We start from the raw sequence: 24,684 nt of genomic DNA, 5'->3' as shown, positions 1-24,684 counted from the left end.
AAAGGTACAATGTGAGTCACATGAGCATAAGGGCAACTATTGGGCAAACCAATGGACTGCAGAAGATGCAATTCAGGTGTCTGGACTGATCTGGGGGGGCACCCTTCAATATGTACCAGTAAGTGTGTCAAGATTGGTAGTAATCTGTTGTGTCTTATAACACATCATGCTGCAAAAAGGCTCGGAGCTGCAGGAGGAGGAAGGTTAAATCACTTGGCGTCTTTCTCTGAGGAGGAGGAAGAAGAAGGGGAGAAGGATGAGGATTGCGATGTAGCCAGGTTGTCTCTAGCCATGCGCCATGCTGCTGGAGAAGCCCACAATTTCTCAGAGACAAGGTTTAGCTACTCTTAGTTTGTGAGCTTATATCATTATGTAATAATAAATGCTCTGCCCCCACCCCTTCTCAATACAAATCATTCCCACAGTCAAAATTCCCCCATGTCATTTGAACCCTTTTCTCATCTTCCAACCTGTTCATGCCAATCACCTGAAGCCAACTGTCCCTTGGAATTTGTGATGCAATTAAGTTGATGGCAGGCAAATGAAAAGTATGAATAAAATGTTTAATTCATTTAAATACACACATATATAATGCACCTATTCAGGATGTCACTCTTTCCATGGAAGTAGAAGTCACCACAAATGCCTGACACACAATGACACTATGCCAGAGATGAACTTCTCTAATCTCTCTCAATGGTTTGATTGTCTCTGGCAATGCTGACAGAGGCACACACATTTCCTATTCCAGCTCCAAAAGTGTCCTTTTTATGGATGTCCCTCAGTTTCTACATCCAGCTGAACTGTGCTCGGAGAGCACTGCAGCTTCTGATGGGGATTCTCCAATTCTATTCATCCTTTGTTTTGTTCTTTCACAGGATGTGAGCATCGCTGGCAAGGTCAACCCCATCCATAATTATCCTTGAGAAGGTGGTGGTGAGCTGCCATCTTGAACTGCTATAGTCCATGTGATGTAGGTACACCCACAGTGCTATTAGAGAGGGAGTTCCAGGATTTTGACCTGGCGACAGTGAAGGAATGGCGATATAGTTCCAAGTCAGGATGGTGAGTGAATTGGAGGAGAACTTGCAGGTGCTGGTGTTCCCATGCGCCTGCTGCCCTAGTCCTTCTAAGTGGTAGAGGTTGCGAGTTTGGTGGGTGCTGTCATGGAGCCTTAGTGAGTTGCTGCAGTGCACCACGTAGGTGTTACTGCTCCCATTGTGTGTCGGTGGTGGAGGGAGTGAATATTTAAGGTGGGATGCAGATCAAGCAGGCTGCTTTGCCCTGGATGTGTCGAGCTTCATGAATGTTGTTGGAGATGCACTCATCCAGAAAAGTGGAGTATTACATCACACTCCTGACTTGTGTCTTGTAGCTGGCGGACAGGCTTTGGGGAGTCGGGAGGTGAGTTACTCGACTCAGAATTCCCAGCCTTTGAGCTGCTCTTGTAGCCACAGCATTTATATGTTTATTTCAGCTAAGCCTCTGGTCAATGGTAAGCCCCCAGGATGCTTATGGTGGGGGAATTCAGCAATGGTAATGCTGTTGAATGTCAAGGGGAGATGGTGAGGTTCTCTTTTGTTGGAGATGGCAATTTTCTGTCAATTATGTGGCATGATTGTTACTTGCCACTTACCAGCCCAAGCTTGAATGTTATCCAGGTTTTGTTGTATGTGGGCATGGACTGCTTCAATTTCTGAGGAGCTGTGAATGGTAATGAAGACTGTGAAATCATCAGCAAACATCCCTACTTTGACCTTATGATGAAGGGATGGTCATTGATGAAGCAGCTGAAGATGGTTGGGCCTAGGACACTATCCTGAGGAACTCCTGCAGTGATGTCCTACAGCTGAGATGTTTAGCCTCCAACAACCACCAGCAACTTCCTGTGTGCTAGGTATGACTCCAACCACTGGAGAGATTTCCCCCGATTCCCATTGACTGCAATTCGGCTAGAACTTCTTGATGCCACATTTAGTCAAATGCTGCCTTGAGTTCAGTTTTTTTTTCCATTTTTGGACCGAGGCTGTAATGAGGTCAGGAGTCGAGTGGCACTGCTGGGGCACAAACTGAGCATCATTGAGTGGGTTATTGCTGAGCAGAGGATGTTTGCTGATGATTTTCACAGTGTTCAATACCATTCACAGCTCCTCAGAAGTGCCATTGATCACACTGTTGATGACCCCTTGAATCAATTTTCCGATGACTGCAGTGAATCGATGGGGCTGATAATTCATCCCCACTCCCTGATGCTGTTCTCCTCCCTTTCCAACTCTACTTAGATACTTCACTCAGCCTTTCAAATCAAGGTAATCTGAGGTATGAATGCTGCTCCTCTGTTGCCCATGTTGTGCTGGACTTCCATGCATAACTGAAAGAGCATCAACACAAAACCAATCCTTCTAATAGGACAATGTTTATGAAATCCTGCATGGCTACATTTAAAGGTGTGTTAAATAAAATGTGGAGAATCAGAAGCAAAATTATCATAGATAACATTTATTTAATTCAATAGATTTCCAGAAGATTTAAGAGTCATTCATCTATCCATCCATCTACTCATCTACTTATCCATCCACTCATCCATCTGTCTGCCCATCCATCCACCAATTCATCCATCCCTCCATCCAACCATCTGTCTATCCATCCATGAAGACAACATAAGGCCATAAGAAATAGGAGCAGGAGTAGGCCATTCCGCCCCTCAAGCCTGCATCGCCATTCAATAAGTTCTTGGCTGACCCGCCCCAGGTTTTAACTCCTCTTTCGTGCTAGCTCCTCATAGCCCTCAGCAACGATTTGTGACATTTCTATTTCATTCTTAAAACTGAAGCCAGGTTGTTTGCTGCGAGCGCAGTTATATTCTCAGTAAATTATTTCCCCAGTTTCTCCCGCTGCATTAATTTGTTTTGAACGTTTTACTGGTTTTTGGAAACCATCGGCAAACGATCTCCACCTTTGCAAACCCTGATCTTGGTAATACAGTTCTTTCCCCCTCTCTCTTCCTGTGGTGTAAAAAGCTCGGGTCACCGTGTGCCGCAATTGTATAATTTCCATTGATATGGGCAGGGGAACGAACGCTTGACGAAGGGGCAGAATCAAGACAGTCCCAGGACAGATTTCAGCCACAAGATTTCTCAATAGAACGGCAAAATTCAAAACATTAAATCATCAGATGGGCAGTGGAATATCTTTCTCTTCCCTCCTTATCTCCTCCCCTCCCTCTTTTCTCTCCCCCATCCTTTCGTCTCTCCCCACCAGCCCCCACCCTCTCTCTCCTCTCCCCCTCCCGTATTTGAGGCCGTTCTCTACCCGATGGTCAGTCCTAATATCGGGGGTGGGGTCCCTCGGTCTCTCTCCCTCTGTTGTTCAGAGCTCAGAGAGCAGCCTCAGGGCAAATTCCGCAGTGCGGGACAGGATGGGAAAGACCGAATGTGGTTATGTCCCATGACTCAGTGTCCACACGGCGAGAGAGCTGTGCAATTTACGTTGCTCCAGAGTGGAAAGTGAAGCATCAGCACTGAATAAAATCCAATGAAATGAGAAGAGGCGGCTCCAGTTTGATGTAGCAGATAAAATATATATATATATATAAAATACAGGGCTAGTGTAAATGTGAGAAATGAACGATTTTCATGATCTGAAGGGGTTAATGTTTTCTTCATTTTTCTGGATTTGCCTTTGGGAATGAGGAGGTAAGATCCTCCCATTTACGTCAGAAAGTTCGAGCCTGGACGCGGCTTGAAAACGGGCTGAATCTGTAGCCCCAGTTGCTTTGGACTCATTGCGATAAGGGGGCTGTATCTCCCGGGCCGGCTACAGTGTAACACGCACACAGAGAAACACATCCCCGGGACTAGCGTGTGGATGTGTGGCAATCCCTTCAGCGATGGTTCTCTCTCCCAATTTGGTTCTGAAGTGGATCTGTTCAGCTCTTGGATAGCGGCTGCTGAAAGAGTTGGGGCATATCACAGGAGGTAGCAGCGCCAGGCTCCTACTGCACCTGGGTACCAGCACTAGGAGGCAGAGGTGCCATGCTCCACTCACACCTGGGCATCGAGACAGGGGGGCAGAAGTGGAAATCTCCCATTAACCTGGACATCAACACTGGAGAGGAAGTGACAGGCTCCCACTGAATTCAGGAGACCAACAGAAGTGCCAATTTCTCATTTCACGTGTATGCCAGTGCAGGGAGAGAAGTGCCAGTCTCCGAGAGTCTTCCCCACACACACACACACACACACACCCAGTGCCTTGGTTAAAGTCAGGACTATGTTCCCAGAATGTTGGCCAGGAAGAGCATCATCCCAGAGGAATATGTGCTGGCCCGGATCGCAGCTGAGAATGTCCGGCAGCCCCGCTACACGGTCCGGCCTCGCCAAGCTCGCTTCATCGCCAAGAACGGCTCCTGTAACGCGGCTCACAAGAACATCCGAGAGCAGGGCCGCTTCCTGCAGGATGTCTTCACCACCCTGGTGGACCTCAAATGGCGCTACACCCTCTTCATCTTCACCATGTCCTTCCTGTGCAGCTGGCTCCTCTTCGCCATGATGTGGTGGCTGGTGGCGTTTGCCCATGGGGACCTGGATCACCACCGGAGCTCCGGTCCGGAGCCGTGTGTGACCAAAGTGCGATCGTTCACCTCGGCCTTCCTCTTCTCCATCGAGGTGCAGGTCACCATCGGCTTCGGGGGCAGGATGATCACCGAGGAGTGTGCAACGGCCATCACAGGCCTCATCGTGCAGAACATCTCGGGGCTGATCATCAACGCCGTCATGCTGGGCTGCATCTTCATGAAGACCGCCCAGGCTCACCGCCGGGCCGAGACCCTGATCTTCAGCCGCCACGCCGTCATCTGCCTGAGGAACGGCAAACTGTGCTTCATGTTCAGGGTGGGCGACCTGAGGAAGAGCATGATCATCAGCGCCTCGGTCAGGATGCAAGTGGTGAAGAAGAGCAGCACCACCGAGGGAGAGGTCATCCCCATCCACCAGATCGATATCCAAGTGGACAACCCCATAGACACCAACAGCATCTTCCTGGTGGCGCCGCTCACCATCAGTCACGTCCTGGACAGGCGCAGCCCCCTCTATGAGATGTCGGCCAGCGACCTCCAGAGTCAGAACCTGGAGGTCATTGTGATCCTGGAAGGGGTGGTGGAGACCACGGGCATCACAACTCAGGCCAGGACCTCGTACATCTCCGAGGAGATCTTGTGGGGCTATCGCTTTGTGCCGATAGTAACCGAGGAGGACGGCATCTACTCGGTGGATTATTCCAAGTTTGGCAACAGGATCAAAGTGGCGACTCCTCGTTGCTCTGCCCGAGAGCTGGACGAGAAACCTTCCATCCTGATCCAGACCCTGCAGAAGAGCGAACTTTCCCACCAGAACTCCCTGAGGAAGCGCAGCTCCATGAGGCGGAACAACTCCATGAGGAGGAGCACCTCCTCTCTGGTGGTCCCCAAAGTTCAGTTCTTTACCCCTGAGGCCAGTTCTGATGTGGCTGATAACTGAGGTTAATCAATGCACAATCAGGTTCCCAGTGTCACTGCCCAGATGAGCTTCCTCACACTTTAAAGAGGGTTGGTATATAGACTAATATGCAAACTAATTAACTGCCATTGTGCCTTTCCCCTTCATATAAATTAAATCGAAGTATAATTTAATCCAGAACCCTCCTTTAAGCATTGCTCAGCAGTAGCTAATCTGAATTTACCTCCTTGTTCTTAAAATTGGCATGGACACATTAGTTAAATGGCCAATCTCAAAAATGTTAGGCTGGGGTATATTGACTGATCTCTGTATAGTGTCAAATATAACACTGATTTCTGTCAGCTGTTATACAATTAAATATATAGGATTTGCAGAATTGTCAGTAGCATCAAACTGTGTTTACACTAGTTCACCTGATTTCATATTACAGCAGCATTATAGCACTAATAAAATAGGCAGGTACTGCAATAGAGCTTGAAAGTTATTACAAAATTGTATTTGAAAACTTCCAATAACCTTTTAACTACTTCCGTAACTACTTACCAGAGACTGGATGGGCAGGGGCTATTTTTAAAATTAAAAATAATGCATTCCTTACCTAATTGATTTCTATAACATTGGATTCTGTTATGTTAGCTTCTCTAAGTTACATTAATGCAGTAACTATTGCTCAGATTGGTTATTACAGTTTAAGTGGCAGCACTGTCCTAAGCTGGTCTGGTGGGACTTTAGCTCTCCTGTGCAAGAGAGTGCTGAGGTGACTTGCATTCATTGAGTTCCTTGCTCAGCATTTAAGATTTAAATGTTTTAATGCGGACTGTGTCACCTATGTGCATTACATCACTCCAGCTCAGCTTCAATGTGTCCTGGAGTTGGACTAAACCAACTTTGGCCCTGCACTGGATTTACATTTGAGTGTGAAACAGAGAGATTAAATCCCCTCCCCACTCTAAAAGTTTCACACCATAATCCTAACATTTTTCACTGCTGACTAATGGGAAACTAATGCTTATCTATAAGAAGCTACTTTTATATAGAAGGTAAAAAGGTGAATAATTATTGTTACACATGGTCAATATGATCTCCTAGACTCCTTTTGACTATCTGAGGGCAGTCGGAGAGGCTAGCTGTCATATAGGAACTTTCCAGTGCCTATTTCCCCCTCTTACTCCTGCAGTGCTTTACCTCCAGAAAATTACAAGGCTGTGTGTGTGTGCATGTATGTGTGTCCGTATGTGTGTGTGTCCGTGTGTGTGTGTCTGCGTGTGTGTCCGTGTGTGTCTGTATGTGCACAAGTTCGAGTGTGTATGTGTGTTTGTGGGTGTGTCCCTGTGTTCTTGTGTGCGTGTTTGTGTGTGTGTGTGTGTGTGTGTGTTAGGCGTAGGTGGAGGGTTGGGGTGGGGGGACTGGCAGACAGTAAGTATTTAGCTATTGATGCCCCAGACATCCTGAGTTGGAGCAGGCTTGATGGACAAGCTGGTTCTTTCCTGCTCTCCAATTTTATCTGTTTTTCCTGCTAACCTCTTAACTAATAAGGGATAAAAAATTTTATTATCTGAGTAAACATAGTGCAGGCCAGAGCTTTCAAGCATTTGTTTTTGTAAGCATTAAATATTGGGAAGAGAAAAGTCATTGCCTTCAGCCCCACTACAAACTCTGCTCCCTAGTCACTGGCTGAATGAAACTGTTCACAACCTTGTGTTATATTTGACCCTTAGAACAGAGTCAAACTACTTTTCCGTGGCATCACTGTGGTAAGACCGCTTACTCCTACCCCTGTCTCAGCTCATCTGAGGCTGGAAGCCCCATTCATGCCTTTGATACCTCTGCATTTGACTATTTCAATGCACCCTTGGACGGCCTCCTGTGTCCTATCCTCCTGTAAATTTGAGGTCATCCAAAACTCTGCTGTTCATTTCCTATCTTGCTCGAAGTCCCATTCACCAATCACCCTTGCGCTCACTGACCAACATTGGCTCCTGGTTAAACAATGCTATAATTTAAAAATTCTACCCTCATCTTTAAGATCCTTCACTGTCCCAGTCCTCCCTGCCTTTGTAATCACCTCCAGCCTTGCAACCCTCCAAGATACCTGTGTTCCTCTAATTCAGGCCTCTTGAGAATCCCTGATTTTAATCATTCCACTATCGGTGGCTATTCATTCAGCTGTCAAGTGCTGGAATTACCTCCTTAATCCCCTCCGCCTCTCTACATCTCTTTCTTCCTTTAAGATGTTCTTTAATACCTACATTTTGCCAAGCTTTTGTTCATGTACCCTAATATCGCCTTATGTGGCTCAGCATCAAATTTTGTTATATAATCGATCGTACGATGCACCTTGTGATTTTTCGTTATGGTAAAGGCACTATATAAATACATATCATTGTTGTCAGTGTTACATAACATTATTTGATCTTTGTCAATGAAAATTCAAGGAAATTATCCACGTATTAGCATTTATTTACTTGCCTGTTGAATGATCCGTTTTGCACATCCTGTCATATGAGCCATTTGCTTGAGATTGTTAAATCGTAATCATTTTATATTGAAAATATTTAACCATTTGGAAAGCTGCAATAAGTGCTAACTAGAAAATAATTGCATACAAATTGGTATAATACAGATGGACAAAGTGGATGAAGTACTCCAATGGACACCCTTGGATTGTATTTGAACTTAGCAGAACAAGTTAAATTGCACACTTTCTTTGAACAGGAAAGAAATTGTTTCTCTGATCAGGTGGGACAAGATTTGATCCCAGGTAACTAAGGTAATTGTCCCTCAACCAACACTTAAAACAGATTACCTTGTTGTTGTCTCGATTCCATTTGTGGGATCTTGCTGTGTAAAAATTAGCTGCTGGCTTTCCTACATTACAAGAGTGACTGCACTTCAAAAGCATTTCATTGGCTGTAAAGTGCTTTGGAATGTTCTGAAGTTGCTCTATAAATGCAATTCTTTTTTCCCCTTTTTCTTGACTTTTGGACATGGTCAGCCATCAATTTCTCTACTTCAGTTGTGTGTAATTTGATACTAAGATGGTAGACATTTTTTACATAAAGCATTCTTCAATAAATGGACCCTAATTCTCATTCATTTTCAGCTCTTTGCTGTTCATTTAAAACTTATAGGGTGTAATCTTCGTCTTGGCAGTTGATAAAGGAAATCACCCACCCACTGTTAGAACCCACCCAATTTTCATCCCATCGATTTCAGCAGCTGCACATTGCACACTTATGTGAGGTGCTGCAGATGAGAATGATAGTAAGTTTAAGGGGTTAATTAACAGGGATAGTGCTCGGTCCTGGTGCTTGGTAATGTTTCCATCGGTAGTCTTCCACTAGGGAATTTTCACGGGAGGTGCAAAATGAGTACAGTCGATGGTCATGTTATTTAGAAAAGTTCAATAAATTTTCCTTAAATGGATCCTGAGGGGGTATGGAGATTAATGTTTGTGGAAGATTGTTCCAGCCCTTAATTGTTCTTGAGAAAAAGCAGTTAGCAAAGAAGGTACATTGGGCTGTGTACAGTTGGAGTTGGAGTGAACTCTTTGAACACAGCCACTTTTGGGTTTGATGTACTGCTTCAAAATATTTAATTACCCATTAAAAAGTTTATGGAAACATGTCAGCCTGTGAGCCTTTCATCAGCTCTGGAGTCTGTGCCAGGCTGGTGATGTGACCAATTGGAAGACACAGGTATCTTGCGAGTTATTGTTTGTGATGAAGCAAGCTGTCTGGTGTTGAATATTCTCAAGGAGGGTAACAATTTTGGCAGTATATGGGTTCCAAGTGGCTGTGCCATACTCTAGGTGCAGTCTAACTCATGTCTGGTGCAACACTTACTTTACTGCAGTTGAAGAGTGACGGGAGTTCTGTTTCACGAACCCAAACCACTTGGATGCCCTGGAGGCTGTATATTGACTTTATGCGTTCCACTTTAAATTATTTTGGCTGTGGATTCCTAAGTAACGGCATTCTTTAGTAACTTAAAGGGGGGAATCATGCATTGTGTAGTTTGGTATTGATGGACATCGAGTATTGCTAATGCACATGATATTGCAATTTTCTATATATTCATTGAAAATATTCTTCGATTTTTAGTACAAATTGCTTCTATTCAATGCATTGAAGAATAACTATTCTGACTCCAATTGCATCATGAGAGATCTGTTACCTACTTAGAGTTCAAAGCCCATCACCCAATGTGCAGCTGCATTGGCGTCCTTTCAGTGAAAGGGATGGTCTTTTATTGGCTGGACTCCTGTGGCAATGGCTATTCAGTGGCCAGAGACACTGTGTCACTGACTTAAGGGGCCACTTCACAGATTGTTGTTTCCAACATGCAGAAGCTATACTTTAAATCCTGAGCTAGCAATGCTTCAAAAGACTGAACTTGGATCAGTGATATTCTCTCTTGGTCAATTGGCTCAACCTCAATCCACCCAACAGGGTGATGTGGTTGGGAGGGGGCTGGGGGATGAGGTTAAGATGATGGAAAGTTGTTTTGTGTCTTGTTCCAGCCTCTCTACCATCTTTGCTTAGCTTAATTCAAGCACAGGAGGGCAATCTTCTCCCAGCAAGTGGGGATCTACTTTACATCAAACAGTCAAACCCACACTATGTGATAAATGCCACAACAGCATTTTAAATTCTGGATTCAGCAGGTCCACATAGAGCCAGCCCTGATGAGGAGTCTGCTGAGTGATGAGAATGGGTAAAGGATAGTTCTCAAAAATGAATTTTATGCAGAATTCAATTGTACTGGGAGGAGCAGCAGTGCTTCCTTCTTGGCTTCACAAGGATGCCTCACCAAACCACCCCCCCCGCCCCCCCCCCCCCACCCCCACCCTACCCCCCCTCCACCCCCACTGCTGTGTTCAGCTTCCAAAGCCACTGTCTACCTCTAATTTAATCCTAGAGACAGTTCCCTTGGATCCCAGGGTCTTCAAGCTCCCAACCCAGTTTTTGCTCCAACCCAACTGCCCCGTTTGTTTACCACTTGTTCCGAGTGGGAGACTGTTGGATTATTTAAAATTTAGGCCCAGGATTTAAGTGACGCTAACTTCACTCTGAGCTCCCAGGTTGGTATGGGATTTCCTCTCAGCCATGCCTACCCAAGCATCTTGCCAGATAAAATCACTCTCCCCACCAACCCCGCCCCCCCCACCGCCCCCCTGGCCTCGCCCCATGTTTAGAGAGAAAATAAGTTGCATACTTATTGTTCTTGTACACCCAGGAGTATATCCTCATTATGAAAACTCTGTAATGTTGCTGATGCATTTTATGTAAATAAAGCACTTAATTGTTCAAAAACCCTGTCTCATCTTGGTAGAGCATTTATTCAGCCCACATTTCATTAAGGCAAGAGAGCTAATATGGTGAGATGTGTTACATTTCCAGAGACTGGATTAAACCATTAGCTTTCTCTGTTATAATTCCTGCATTATTTTATTGTTTAGCTAAATATTGGGCAGAAAGAGCCTCACTCTGGATCATAAGGGGCACTTTGTCAGTTTATGGGAATAATTAGCCACACTGAACCCCGAGGGAATCTCCAGCATAAAATCCTGAAAATTGTGAGAAGATCGTAATATCAGTTTCACTAAATATAGCAGAAGTGGTGTAAAGCCAACTTCTTAAGTCTTAACATTGATGTTTGTCAGATTAGGCAAAATCCAAATGTCTTGACAACTGCTTTGTACAGGTCGCTGAAGTTAGATGCTGGTGAACAAAAGTATGCATTTGTGTTCAAGCAGGCATGAATGGAGTTCTGGTTTGTTGAAAGTTTCTTATAAATATAGTATACAGTGCTGAAAACTTGTATCGATCTAAAAGCAAATTCTTGGTCTTATGCCTGCAATGTTAAACATGAAAAAATATATTGCTGTGGATTATTTAAAATAAACATCTTCAGAAAACAAGTTTTCAGAATTTATTTTTAAAGAAGTGATTTCATTAATAGTATTTGTTTTATTTGATGAAAATTCCCACCCATAAGTGACATAAATGAACACAGGCTTAATCTCCTATAGCATCACAACCCCTCAGCTCCTCTATCTCTGGCCTCTTGGCATCCCTTGTTCCCTTCACCACACTGCTGCGGATCATGTCTTCAGTCACCTAGGTCATATGCTCTGGAATTCCTTCTATAAATCCCTCCTCCTTGATGATGCATATTAAAACCCACCACCACCCCCCTCTCCTCGCCACCCCACTAAACATTCTGCCTTTGGCTCAGCAGCCATCTTTGTGATGATACCTTTATGAAATGCTAGTGAAAAGTGTTATATAAATATCTTATTTTGTGATTTTGAGTAGGGCTATTGGCTGTGAAATGGGCTGAAAGCAAATTGGCAGCTGAATTTTCACCACACCAGTTTTTACTTTTCATTGACTTGGAAAATATTGCCAAGATTTTTATTTCAGAACAGGCAAAAGTGACAGTGAAACTAGGAAACGAGTGTCCAAAATAGAGTGCTGAATATTGTTTTGTGAACTTAAGTTGAATGAAGGTTGGCTATAGTATACAAAATGGCTGCTGACTCACTACGAGCCTGTTTCATGCTGTCCCAATAGACCAATTTCACCCCATTGTATTTATTGCTGCAGATTTCAAATGGGAGAGATAGAAGAAAGACTTTCATTTATATAGCACCTGTTACAGCCTCAAGACCTCCATCCAATTACATTCTTTTGAAATGTAATCATAATTATAATATTGGGAATACATCAGCCAATTCATAAGATCATAAGAAATAGAAGCAAGAGTAGGCCATTTGGCTCGTCAAGCCTGCTCCGCCATTCAATAAGATCATGGGTGATTTGATTGTTGCCTCAAGTTCACTTTTCCAGCCTGTTCCCCACAACCTTTGACTCTCTTGTACATCAAAAATCTGTCCAGCTCAGCCTTGATTATCTTCAATGAGTAGGGTTGCCAACTCTCCAGAATTAGCCTGAAGTCTTCAGGAATGGAAGATCAATCTCCAGGACACTGCTGTCTACAATCCTGGAGAAAATCATTGGGACATTAAAAAAGATTTTTTTGGTCATTTTCTTTTGAACATTTCTCTCTTTTTCAAATATAAAAATATTGAAAATCAGAAGAAAAGGCTGCTAGGCTGACAGTTAAGCATCATCTAATTGGGTAATAATTATTTTGCTTTCAAAATGGGGTCACAAGGATGGATGTGTTGGTTGACTAATGGCTGGAGTTTGGGGGAAAGTATGTGGTGAAACCTACAGGAATACATTTCATCACAGCTGGCAACCCCATCAATGACCCAGCCTTGATTGGTCTCTGTGGAAGAGAATCCCAAAGAGCAGTGAACCTCTGAGAGAAGGTTCATGCACATCAACCCTCCAGACAGCAGTGAGATAATGACCAAATAATTTGCTTTAGTGTTGTGGGATAAATGTTGCCCAGGCCATTAGAGAAAACTTCCCTGCTCTTCTTCAAATAGTGCCACAGAGTCTTTTACAACCACCTGACAGGACAAATGGGGCCTTTGTTTGACACAGCCCCTCTTCTGAAGGGCAGCACTTCTAATAGTACAACACTTCCTCAGCACTATACTGAAGTGTCAGCCTGGATTATGGGGGTCATGTCTCTCAAGTGGGGCTTGAACCCTTGATCTTCTGACTCAGGGGGCAAGAGTGCTACCACTGAGTGCTACCATACCTGAAGCTCTGCTGGGCACTACAACTTAGGAAAGCTATTTGGCTTTGAAGGAAAGCAATGCAGATTTACAAGGATAATAACTGGACTCTAAAGATTAAACTCTAAGGAGAGAATTACAAACTAGCATTTAATGCTTTGGAATTTAAAGGTTATGGGTAATTTGATTAGTGTTTTCAGGGTATTAAGGGGAACAGATGGGATCAATTGGAAGAAGCTATTTCCACAAGATGGGGAGTCTGGCACTAGGGGGTAAAAATTAGAACCGGGCTGTCATGAAGAGATTAAAGTCTATAATGTTATGGATATTATTTGTTTTAATAGAGTTTAGTGGTGTCTGTGCCTTAATTGGATTAAAGCCAGCTAGTCTGGATGCTTTGATGTTTAGAAAGGAGTAGGTTTGAAATGGTAATTAAATAAACATGGAGAAATTTAGAAACATAGGTGTCAAGGGGGAAATTTGATTTTTAAATAAAGCATTCAAAAGAATGGGTGAAATCTTGCACTTAGTTGGGAGACACCAAGTAAAGTGTTTTTTTCAGCTTACTAATAAAGTTGGTGGAATCAAAGGATGATGTAAAATTAAAATGTAAAATTAAAAACCTAGTAATACAATGGTAAATTTACATTCAAAGGAAAAGCTAGGTATAAACAAAAAGGGGTTTGTGTGTATAAGGGAGAGGCATTTAAGATCTAACCAGCCTGTATGGCTGCAACTGTGTCTGCAAGGAACCTTAGTTTGAATCCTAAGATCAAATGTGCTTTGCCTGGGGTCTTTTTAAATCTATGAGTTTTACTGTTGGCTTTATGGAGGAGTAACTGAGAGTCAGATTAATTAGGCGATTTTTTGTAGTTATTATAGTGGTAATTTTGTAGACATATGTATGTGCTTATAATTTTTCTTGTATTAATAAATGTTTAATCTAGTTTTATAAAAAAACCTCTTGAGACTCGGTGGTCTTATTACTACTGAATTCAAAGCCTGCATCTCGAAATATACAAATTGCAAAAATGGGTTATGACAGTTGTTTCAAGTTTCCCTCTGGGGTTTGAACAACTGAGCCTTTATCATCGGATTTGTCATAATAAGGCCAGTCTAAAAATTAGAACTTGACCATTCAGAGGTGAAATTAAGAAACAGTTATTTATGCAAAGGATGGTAGAAGTTTGCACCTCTCTTCAGCAGATGACAATTGATGCCAGATTGATTGTTCATTTGAAATCTGAGATTGATTGATTTTTGATCAAAGCCAAAGTTATTAAGGGATATAGGACAAAGACAGGCATGTGAAGTTAAGTCACAGATCAGCTATGATTTCATTGAATACGGCCTGAGGAGCTAAATTGCCTACTTGTGTTTACAGCCACACCTACTGGTTTGCCATTTTTGCTGTTTTGTGCAGTGGTCAAATTTGCTTCAGTCTAACTGAAAGTACAACTTGTAACCGCCTTTCAATTGCATGCTGTATTTAATTTTTTGTTTCTGTTATTAGTAGCACTAACATCTTGAAAAGCACCACTGGAGTTTGCCTTTTTTGGGCTTGTTGCTTTAATTTAATTTGTAGCCATGTTTATGCTCCTTGTAAAAACAGAGTAAAGAGTGGGTAGAAATGTCCCCCTGTCGGGGGGAGATTGTGTGGGGGGCAAACATGGGCAGGCGCGGACCAGATCGGCGCCCCCGATCGGCCCTGCGCTGCCAATTTATGTGGAGCTGAGCACTCCCTGTAGGGGCGGGGAAGGGGTTCCCTGAGTCGGAAGTGAGTTCTTCGTGCATGCGCATGAAAGAGCGCAGAAATCTCCCTGAGTCCAGGAGGTTCCTCAGGGAGATTAGTTTTAAGTTTTAACAGTTCAATAAGGTGTTGAAATTTTTTTATGCCATGTCCCCTCATGTGAAGCTGTCACACGAGCTGCGACATGTGCACTAACTTCAATAAAAAATTTTGAGAAAATTTAAAATCATTCATGAAGCCTCAGCCTGCCCGTGGATGAAGTTCCATGAAAAATGCGAAGGCCGCCTGGGCTCCTTACCTGCCCGCCAACCTTAAGGTTGGACGGGCAGCTCAGTTTATTATTTTAATTGTTAGTTAAATGGCCTTAATAGGCCTTTGACAGTTTGGCGGGCGTGCAGCCAACCTGAAAATCTAAATGACGCATGGTGACATCGGGACACACACCCAACATCACCCCGCATCATTTTACGCCTTGGTGAGCAGGTCCTGCCCCCACTCGCCGAGTGCAAGATTCTCCCCAATGGAAAGGAATGTGATGCCATGTTCTTTTATCCATCAGTGACAAACAAGCCCAATTAGATCCTAGGGAAAAATGTTGGCATTCCTTTGAAATAAAATGGATCATATTTTTATCATACCGCACCCATAAGACCATAAGATATAGGAGCAGAAGTAGGCCATTTGGCCCATCGAGTCTGAGATCATGGCTGATGTGCTAACCCTCAACTCCACTTTCCTGCCTTTTACCCATACCCCTTACTGATTAAAAATCTGTCCACCTCAGCCTTGAATATACTTAATGACCCAGCCTCTACAGCCCTCTGCGGTAAAGAACTCCACAGATTGACTACTCTCTGAGAGCAGAAATTCTTCCTCACCTCTGTTTTAAATGGGTGCTCCCTTATCTGAGATTATGGTCTCTGGCTCACTTGGCTGCGCATTTCCCTACACTTTTTCACTACAACAGATGACTGCACTTTTAAAAGGTGCTTCATGGGCTATGAAGGGCTTTGGGACATTCTGAGGTTAAGAAAGGTGCTATGTAAATGCAAGATTGTTTCCCCATAGATTGATTCTAACAGGCCTCACAAGGAAAGAATTAGAAATATTATGAACAGGCTTGAGCCATTCAGCCCCTCAACCCTGCTCTGAAATTTATTTGAATCACACCTGTTCTGCAGCTCATCTCCACTTAACTGCCATTGCTCCATATGCGTTGATATGCTAATCTAACAAAAATCTATCAATTTCAATTTCAAAAGCTCAAACTGACGTAGCGTCCACCACCTTTTGGAGAAAGAACTTCAGAATTCTACTACTTTTTGTTCAAAGAAGTGTGAGAGGGGAAGTTAGCGTAGCGTGTATTCAAAGGTAGGGTCGTCTCCTTGATGGGGGAATTGGAGCTTCAACCCAGCAGCGTTGATGGAAAAACTGGTCCTGATGTCAGTTTGATACAGATAACTGGAATAAAATACAGCATAAGACCAGCAACTTTATCCCAAAAGCAAAATTGCAGGCCCACTTTTTTGCGCTCAGGCAGCTACAACATTTAATAATGCGCCTATAGAACGCTTAACATCCAAATTAAACCAAAATGTTATCATGACACTGTCATCAAGATAGAAACTTCTCAGTCAGGGTGAGATTGGGAGCTCAATATTCCAGCCCATAAAATCTTCAGGAGAGAGAGTGAAGTGAAAATAATAAATATATAATTACAGCTGTAGAAAGGAAAGGTTTCATTGATAGTGGTGTATGCTTGGGTAGAGTTATTAAAAATAAGGGATCATTTACCATGTTGAAGGTACACTGTTAGACTTAAAGTAATTGGAATTACTTGAGGATGATATTCACAGAATCGCAGAATCACAGTGCAGAAGAGGCCCTTGAGCCCATCGAGTCTGCACTGACACGTGAGAAACACCTGACCTATTTACCTAATCCCATTTACCAGCACTTGGCTCATAACCTTGAATGTTATGACATGTCAAATGCTCATCCAAGTACTTTTTAAAGGATGTAGGCAACCCGCCTCCACCACCCTCCCAGGCAGCGCATTCCAGACCATCAACACCCTCTGGGTAAAAAGGTTTTTCCTTACATCCCCCTAAACCTCCTGCCCCTCACCTTGAACTTATGTCCCCTCATGACTGACCCTTCAACTAAGGGGAACAGCTGCTCCCTATCCACGCTGTCCATGCCCCTCATAATCTTGTAGACCTTGATCAGGTCACCCCTCAGTCTTCTCTGCCCCAATGTAAACGACCCAAGTCTATCCAACCTCTCTTCATAACTAAAATGTTTCATCCCAGGGAACATCCTGGTGAATCTCCTCTGCACCCCATCCAGTGCAATCGTGTCCTTCCTATAATGTGGCGACCAGAACTGCACACAGTACTCCAGCTGTGGCCTCACCAAGGTTCTATACAACTCCAACATGATCTCCCTACTTTTGTAATCTATGCCTCGAATGATAAAGGCAAGAGTCCCATATGCTTTTTTCACCACCCTACTAAAACGCCCCTCCGCCTTCAGAGATCTATGGACACACACGCCAAGGTCTCTTTGTTCCTCAGAACTTCCTAGTGTCATGTGTTCATTGAATACTTCCTTGTCAAATTACTCCTTCCAAAGTGTATCACCTCACACTTTTCAGGGTTAAATTCCATCCGACACTTATCTGCCCATTTGACCATCCTGTCTATATCTTCCTGTAGCCCAAGACACTCAACTTCACTGTTAACCACCCGGCCAATCTTTGTGTCACCCGCAAACTTGCTAATCCTATCCCTCACATAGTCATCTATGTCGTTTATATAAATGATGAATAATAGGGGACCCAGCACAGATCCTTGTGGTACGCCATTGGACACTGGCTTCCAGTCACTAACGCATCCTTCTGTCATCACTCTCTGCCTCCTACAACTAAGCCAATTTTGAATCCACCTTAGCAAATTACCCTGTATCCCATTTGCATTTGCCTTCTTTATAAGTCTCCCATGTGGGACCTTGACAAAGGCTTTGCTGAAATCCATATGAACTACATCAACTACGCTACCCTCTTCTACACACCCGGACACCTCTTCAAAAAATTCAATCAAATTTGTTAGGCATGACCTCCCTCTGACAAAGCCATGCTGACTATCTCTGATCAAACCTTGCCTCTCCAAGTGGACATAGATCCTCTCCTTAAGAATTTTCTCCAATAGTTTCTCTACCACTGACGTGAGACTCACTGGCCTGTAGTTCCCTGGCTTATCTTCACAACCCTTCTTAAATAGAGGAACCACATTAGTAAGCAGATTGGAGATAGTCATAGGATCAAAGCTGTAGTGAGGAGGGGGTTTAACTTAAGGTAGGCTGGGCTAAGGCAGAAGTTTGTGTTGTAATATGCCTTTAAGGGATTGCAGCATGACATCACTAGAAGGGAAAAGTGTCATGTGATCCAAACTTAATTTCACTTTTGCTTTTGAGCAGAGCAGAGCACACACATAGTTCTGCTGCTGATGTCTTCAAGCTTCTACCTATGTATAAATGTTCCCATGTGCCTTGTCTAAATAAATGAATCCACAATGTGTTTCCCCAATCTCTTATGAGTGATTGATGCCTTTATATCATTATAATCAGGGCAGCCAGCTCGACTGACACCACTCGAGTGTAACAACAGGAACTTCATGGGATGGTGGTACTTACCCAAGAGTAAAGACAATGATGAACTGACGAATGCAATTTTGAGGTTACCCCCAGCGGGAAATATACACCCAATAACACCTCACCAAGCATAAGCGTAGACAGCCATCAGAATTCCATAAAATGGGCTAGAAGCCAACTGAAGAGGATAGTCAATGACTATAAATTTTGAATTGTCCCAGGAATTAGAGCAAAAGCACAGGCTAGGTTAAAAAGAGATATACTAGGCGATATCGGAGGGCTATTTAGGAATGCCAATTCCATGCTTAATTCAGATCAGATCTATGACTTAAATGAGTATGCCTCCTGGAAGGCCACTGAGACTGCCCGAGGGTTGCACTACAGTGTGCGCAGGACAGGACATGCCCTGACAGCTGTGGAGCTACAAGGTGAGGGTCTGCTACGGATCCTTAGGCAGACTGCAGACGGGATAATAGACACAGCTGAAACCCAAGCCACAGGGAGGGCATGCGAAATGCTAGCACGAGATCTAATTGATGGGGTAAAATCTGACATTGAGGATATCAGGTTCAGAACAATTCCCAAACACGTGTTCAAGTCAGTATACCAATTAAACCTCATAAATTTACGCAAGGAGCGACAGGAATTGGTGGTTACATAACCTCAAGGTGGAGGAGAGGATGGAGTCATAAAATTCATCATGGCCATTCCCCAAGAACATCATCCAAATGGGGCTTTCCTGAACAGCTATAGGTTTGAGTCCCTAGGAGTAGATAAAGGGGGGATGGTATTCCGCGTGGGGCTACATGGATACATATCCTACGTAAAAGACATGGTACTGATGAGTACTACAGATTGTTGTTCAGAATCAAGAAATTACATTGTGTGCTCATGTCAAACACTGGAGGTATTTACAAATACTAGTAAAGTCACATTCCCCACATTACCAATTCAGGAAGCATTTAAGGCAATTCAGGTGTCCTCAACTCAATGGTGCTTCACGACAAGTGAGGCCGAGGTTCCTTTATGGAGACTTACTTTGTGCTACCAATTCAAGTTTTTGCCAACAGGTGACCGATCCTTTTACTATAGGAGACTTCCATTTGCCAGGCAGAACCACAGGATACCTGTTTTGCCCTTGGTGGGATGGCACATTGTTCACTAATCAAACTCAGAATAGCATTCCCAGCCATGCAGGAAGCCACAAGAATAGGTCAGTCGTATGTACAAGCTTCTAGAGAGCAAATCGCAAGGGGGCATGTGCAAGTGGATTTAGCCACCCAGTCGGCCAGGATGTTAGCCCAGTCAGCTACTTCCTATGCTACGGCCAGAAGATTGATGAATTGGTGGGAGATTGTTAGAATGGTTATGACGAAAGTCTCAGGAATCATGCTGTTATGGGCTATCGGTGTCTGCTGCTATCAACGTAAAACCTGTAACGGGACTCTCCAGGCACAGACAGCAACAAACCAAAGGTGTGATTCAGTTCTCCAACCTATGCATACTCCAAAGGAGAAGACAGGAGAAGGGAAGGCTAAATTATACAACCAGGCGGTTTAGGATTCCTCTTGTGGTCTGGACGACTGGCCACCCGAAGGACCAGAAGAGGAAATCTTAACTTAAGGTGTGGCCAGCTTGGGCTTTGCCAAGGGCCAAAGTGGGGGCTATTAGGGAGAAATTAAAAAAGCTAAAAGAGAATACAGTAGAATTTACTGAAAAACCCTTAAAATCTCCATGCAGACATGGCTGCTAAACGTATTAAGAGTTGAAGGTTACCAGATGAACATTGCACAGCTTGAGAGTCAGACTGGAGACAAAAGTAGAACATGAATTAGATTAAGTGCACTCCCGTCTCAAATAGGGAATGGGCTAATGGTTTAAGCTAAGATATGGGAAGGCATATAATGGACAAAGAGGGGGTTTTGATGAAACACAAACAGTCTTGCGTTGTGAGAACCAAGGCCTTTGCGTACGTGTTTTAATTTTGATTGGATAATATAATTATGTATATAGCCTTTAGAATAATTGGTTAGCAAAATCACATGTTTATGTACTCAATAGGATAGAGTTAGCATGGGACCGATGTGTCAGCTACCAATTGGATGTATTCAAATGTACTCAAATGTATTATAAGAAAAAGTACGAAAGTAATGAAATGTAATCAAACTGGGGTCTGGGTCTTCATTCTTAGGAATGATTGCAGCTCCCTTGCATATGCTTGAATAAAACCGGTTAAAGGAAGCCTGAGTCTCTGTGGTCATTGTGGGATTGGAGAGTGTAACTTCTCCTCTTCAACTGGCCCATTTGGTCATTGCAGGATTGGAGGATGTACCTTCTTCAAACAACACAACAGTTTTTGTCAGAGTAGAAAAGGATTTGGAGAATACATCCAAGTCATTTTAACCAGCACATTGAATGTCCAGCAAGGAAAGACCTAGCACTAGATTTGGGTCCACAGTAATGAAATGGGACAAGTAAACGATCTGAAGGTAGAAGAAGAACACTTGAGAAAGAGTGACCATTACATAATAAGGCTCACAATGAAAATAAAGATAAAGAGAAGTCCAAGGTTAAGGCAGCAGACAGGCAGATAGCAAATTTCACGGGCAGGAGATTCGACCCCTCCCCCCCAACCCCGCCCAACCCCGTTGGGGGGGAAGTTGAAGACTGGGCGCTTGAAGGCACGCCTCTGATCAGCACACCCAATCGAGAGCATACCGCTATTTTACGTGGGCGGGCCAATTAAAGCCTGCCCAGCGTGACATCTGCACGGAAGCGCTATGTGCTCTCTGTGCGGGCAGGGGGTGGGGGGATCCTTGATCCCCAGGGTGCGCTCTTTTGCGCATGTGCACAAAAGAGCGCACTCATCTCTCTGAGGCTAAGTGCTGCCTCAGGGAGATCGGCTCTACTGTCAAAAATATTAAAAATAGAAAAAAAAATTCCCTGACATGTCCCCACTCATGTGACACTGTCACATGAGTTGGGACATGTCCATAACTTTTTTAAAAACTTTAATTAAATTTTTTTAAACCTACATGAAACCTCATCCTGCAGGTTTCATGCTTTTTCTGAAGGTTGGACGGGCAGGTCAATTAATTAGTTTAATGATTCTGTCACTGGCCTCAATTGGCCATTGATGGGTCGGCGGGCTGCTTTTGCTGAGCCTCCACCTACCTGAAAATTTAAATGAGGTGCAGTGACATCGGGAATTCCGCCTGATGTCACCGCATGTCATTTTACGCGTCGGCGAGCGGGCCCCAACCCCCAGTAAGCGGGCCCCGCCCCCCCCACTCACCGACAGGAAAACCTTGCCCCGTGAAACTAAACCAAGTCCAAATGAATTGGTTAGAAAAATACTGATGAAACAAAAGACCAACAGTGGCTGATAATTCAATACATTCCCATCAGGGTCAAAAGTGTGGGACAAAAAGTAGGGGGCCAGACTAAAATGACGCTTGACCAAAAGACAGAAATAATAGTGGAAAATGCAGAATGAAACTGCAGGAAATGTAAAAATCTGAGAGAAAGGGACTTATAATTGTATGATAACTTGCACAATTTCAAGCTGCCCCAAAATGTTTCACTGTCAAAGAGCTACTTTTGAAGGGTGCTCAAAATTGTTATGGTGGCAAATTTGGCAGTGAATTTGTGCACAGCAAGGTCCCACAAATAGTAATGAGATAAATGACCAGATAATCTGCTTTAGGTGGTATTGGTCAAGGAATACTGAAACACGTTCTCTGCTTTTCTTCAAAATAGTGCAATGAGATTGTGCATGGCCACCTGAGAGGGCAGACAGGTTTCAGTTTAATAGTTCACCCTCAGTGATGACACCTCTGACAAAGGAAGTTGAAAGGGAGACTAGCAAGGCCAACAGGGAGCACCAACTAAGGATTGGTGTCAACATAAAACAGAAAGAGCATATTATGGAGACTGTCTTCAATAGGGGATTATAATGGGATTTGTCTGACATTTATGTTTACATTTCTGATGGGACGGGCCAAAGTGCCCAACTGCTTCCAGTGATTGAGAGGCTTAGAATGAAGAGACAAATGTATAAAATAAAATACAAAATACTTAGGACAAAGAATTAAAACAAACATTTCTCCACAGAAGGTTTTGATGCAGTGGAATGCACTACCAGAGTGAATGAATGAAACAGAAACCATGGAACTGACAGATTGCCATGCCCCACCCCCCTAAGCAAAAGTTGACATGGAGCCAGTGCGCTCCACACCGGCTCGCTCCGCAGCCATAATGTGCTCCGGGCAGACTAAGTAAGGGTCGTGTGGGACTGCCGCCCCTCTCTGGGGAGGAAGCCCTGTCTTTGGGAGCTGATGGCCAATCTGATTAGCCAGCAGTTCCATTAGTCCCGGCAGTGCCAAGAATGCACTAATGGGAGCTGCTGGTACTGCAACAAGATGAGCAAGAAGGCCCATGGATCCCCAGAAACAGGTAAATCCATGGTCGTGGGCAGGGAGGGTTTGGGCAGGTCAGGAATGGGGGCTAGGGGTGGTGGCTTCAAGGCTGCAGTCGGATAGGAAGAAAGTTGGGGGGGGGGGTTCTATCTTAGGTGGGTTGCCCCTTGATCAGCAAAGGGCAGCCACGAAGATAGAACCCTTCTTCCTTCTAGCCCTTTGAGGAAATTATATTAAAAAACATCGGGCTGCCCCTGCACAGTCAACTGCCCACGCCAAACGTTTTATGGTGTGGGCGGCATATTATCAGGGGCTTGGTATCATGCCTAATTGACCCTTATTATTATTTAAATATGGTGGGTGAGCTTCTGATTTTGACATCTTCCCATCCCCCATATTATGCAGTGCAATTGGAATGTGATTTGTTATCTGGATCGGTGGTTGTAGGAATGTTTAAGAAATTACCCGTGGATGAAATGGATCTACTCCTGGGGAATGATTTGGCAGGACTAAAGGTTATAGCTTCACCCATAATCACAGAAAGTCCGAAAGATGCTAAAGAGACAGGGCAGTTACAAGAACAAGTTCCTGGTATTTTTCCATCATGTGTGGTGACCAGAGCAATGGCTAAACAAAGTCCATCACCAGAGGTCAAAGTAATACCACAAGCAGATATTAGAGTAACCAAAATTTTATTTAAGGATGAGGATAATTCAAAGGAAATGCTTGGTGTGTCTTCCTTAATTGAGGCTCAGAAAGCAGATCCAGAGTTAAACAAGCTAGCAGAGTCAGCTCACACCAAAGTTGAGGCTGAAGGAGTTCCAGAATGCTATTACATTAAAAAATGAGTTCTGATGAGGAAGTGGAGACTCGCTCACAGACCTGCGGATGAGAAATGGATGATTTTTCATCAGATAGTGGTACCACCCAAATATCGTAAGGAGTTATTGCAAGTAACACACAAGATTCCCATGGCAGGACATGTAGGAATACAAAAAACCCAAGCATCAATAAACAGGCATTTTACCTGGCCAAGACTTCATAAAGATGTAGTGCAATTTTGTAGAATGTGTCATATATGTCAGGTAGTAGGTAACCCTCAAAATGTAAGCAAACCAGCACCTTTAATACCCATAACGGTTTTTGAAGAACTATTTAGTCAGGTATTAGTAGATTGTGTCGGGCCATTACCCAAAACAAAAACAGGAACATGTAAAGTAGCACAAGAGCAGGCTAATGGAAAAGAGTTGGAGAAACAAGTCAAGTCAAAATCCAGCACACGTGATCCAGAGCAGAGTAACAGTAAAGAGGTGAAATTCAGAAGTTGAGATCATAAACAGAGTAAAAGCAAAGAGAGAGCAAAATGGGCCAAATTGAAATCTAAAAGTTGAGAATGAAGTAAAAGCAGAGAGTGAGAAAAAAGGGCCAAATCAAAACCTAGAAGCCGAGATGGAGAACAGAGTAAAAACAAAGATAGAGGGAAAAGGGGCAAATCTAAAATTAAAGATAGGGTAAAAGAAAAAGTAAAGAAAGGGAAAACCATGCAAACTCAAGAAGCAGAGGCAGGGAACAAACACACAGAGAAAACTGGGTTAAATCCAGTAATAATGATACGGAATGAGTAAAGATCAAGAAAAAAAGAGCAAAAGCCAAAAGCAAGGAAAGGGATAGAAGTGGAAGCAAAGAAAGTCAAAGGACAGAAAAAAAGAGGAC

General features: G+C 43.6%; 1 protein-coding gene across 1 annotated transcript; it reads left to right on the top strand.

The window, feature by feature from the left end:
* Positions 1 to 3,639: 3,639 nt before the first annotated feature.
* Positions 3,640 to 6,819, top strand: LOC121286449 (ATP-sensitive inward rectifier potassium channel 8-like). Its single transcript, XM_041203568.1, has one exon. It carries the CDS (start codon positions 4,284 to 4,286, stop codon positions 5,514 to 5,516), a length of 1,233 nt encoding a protein of 410 aa, XP_041059502.1. The 5' UTR covers positions 3,640 to 4,283; the 3' UTR covers positions 5,517 to 6,819.
* The last annotated feature ends 17,865 nt before the right edge of the window (positions 6,820 to 24,684 follow it).

This window comes from Carcharodon carcharias, chromosome 13, assembly GCF_017639515.1.
Source record: "Carcharodon carcharias isolate sCarCar2 chromosome 13, sCarCar2.pri, whole genome shotgun sequence".
Lineage (NCBI taxonomy): Eukaryota > Metazoa > Chordata > Chondrichthyes > Lamniformes > Lamnidae > Carcharodon > Carcharodon carcharias.
Note: the sequence above shows the minus strand (reverse complement) of the source record. Positions and strands in the feature narration are given on the sequence as shown.

Bases quoted from the DNA above. Each gene is read 5' to 3' on its own strand.
- LOC121286449 (XM_041203568.1), top strand. From the start codon at position 4,284: ATGTTGGCCAGGAAGAGCATCATCCCAGAGGAATATGTGCTGGCCCGG.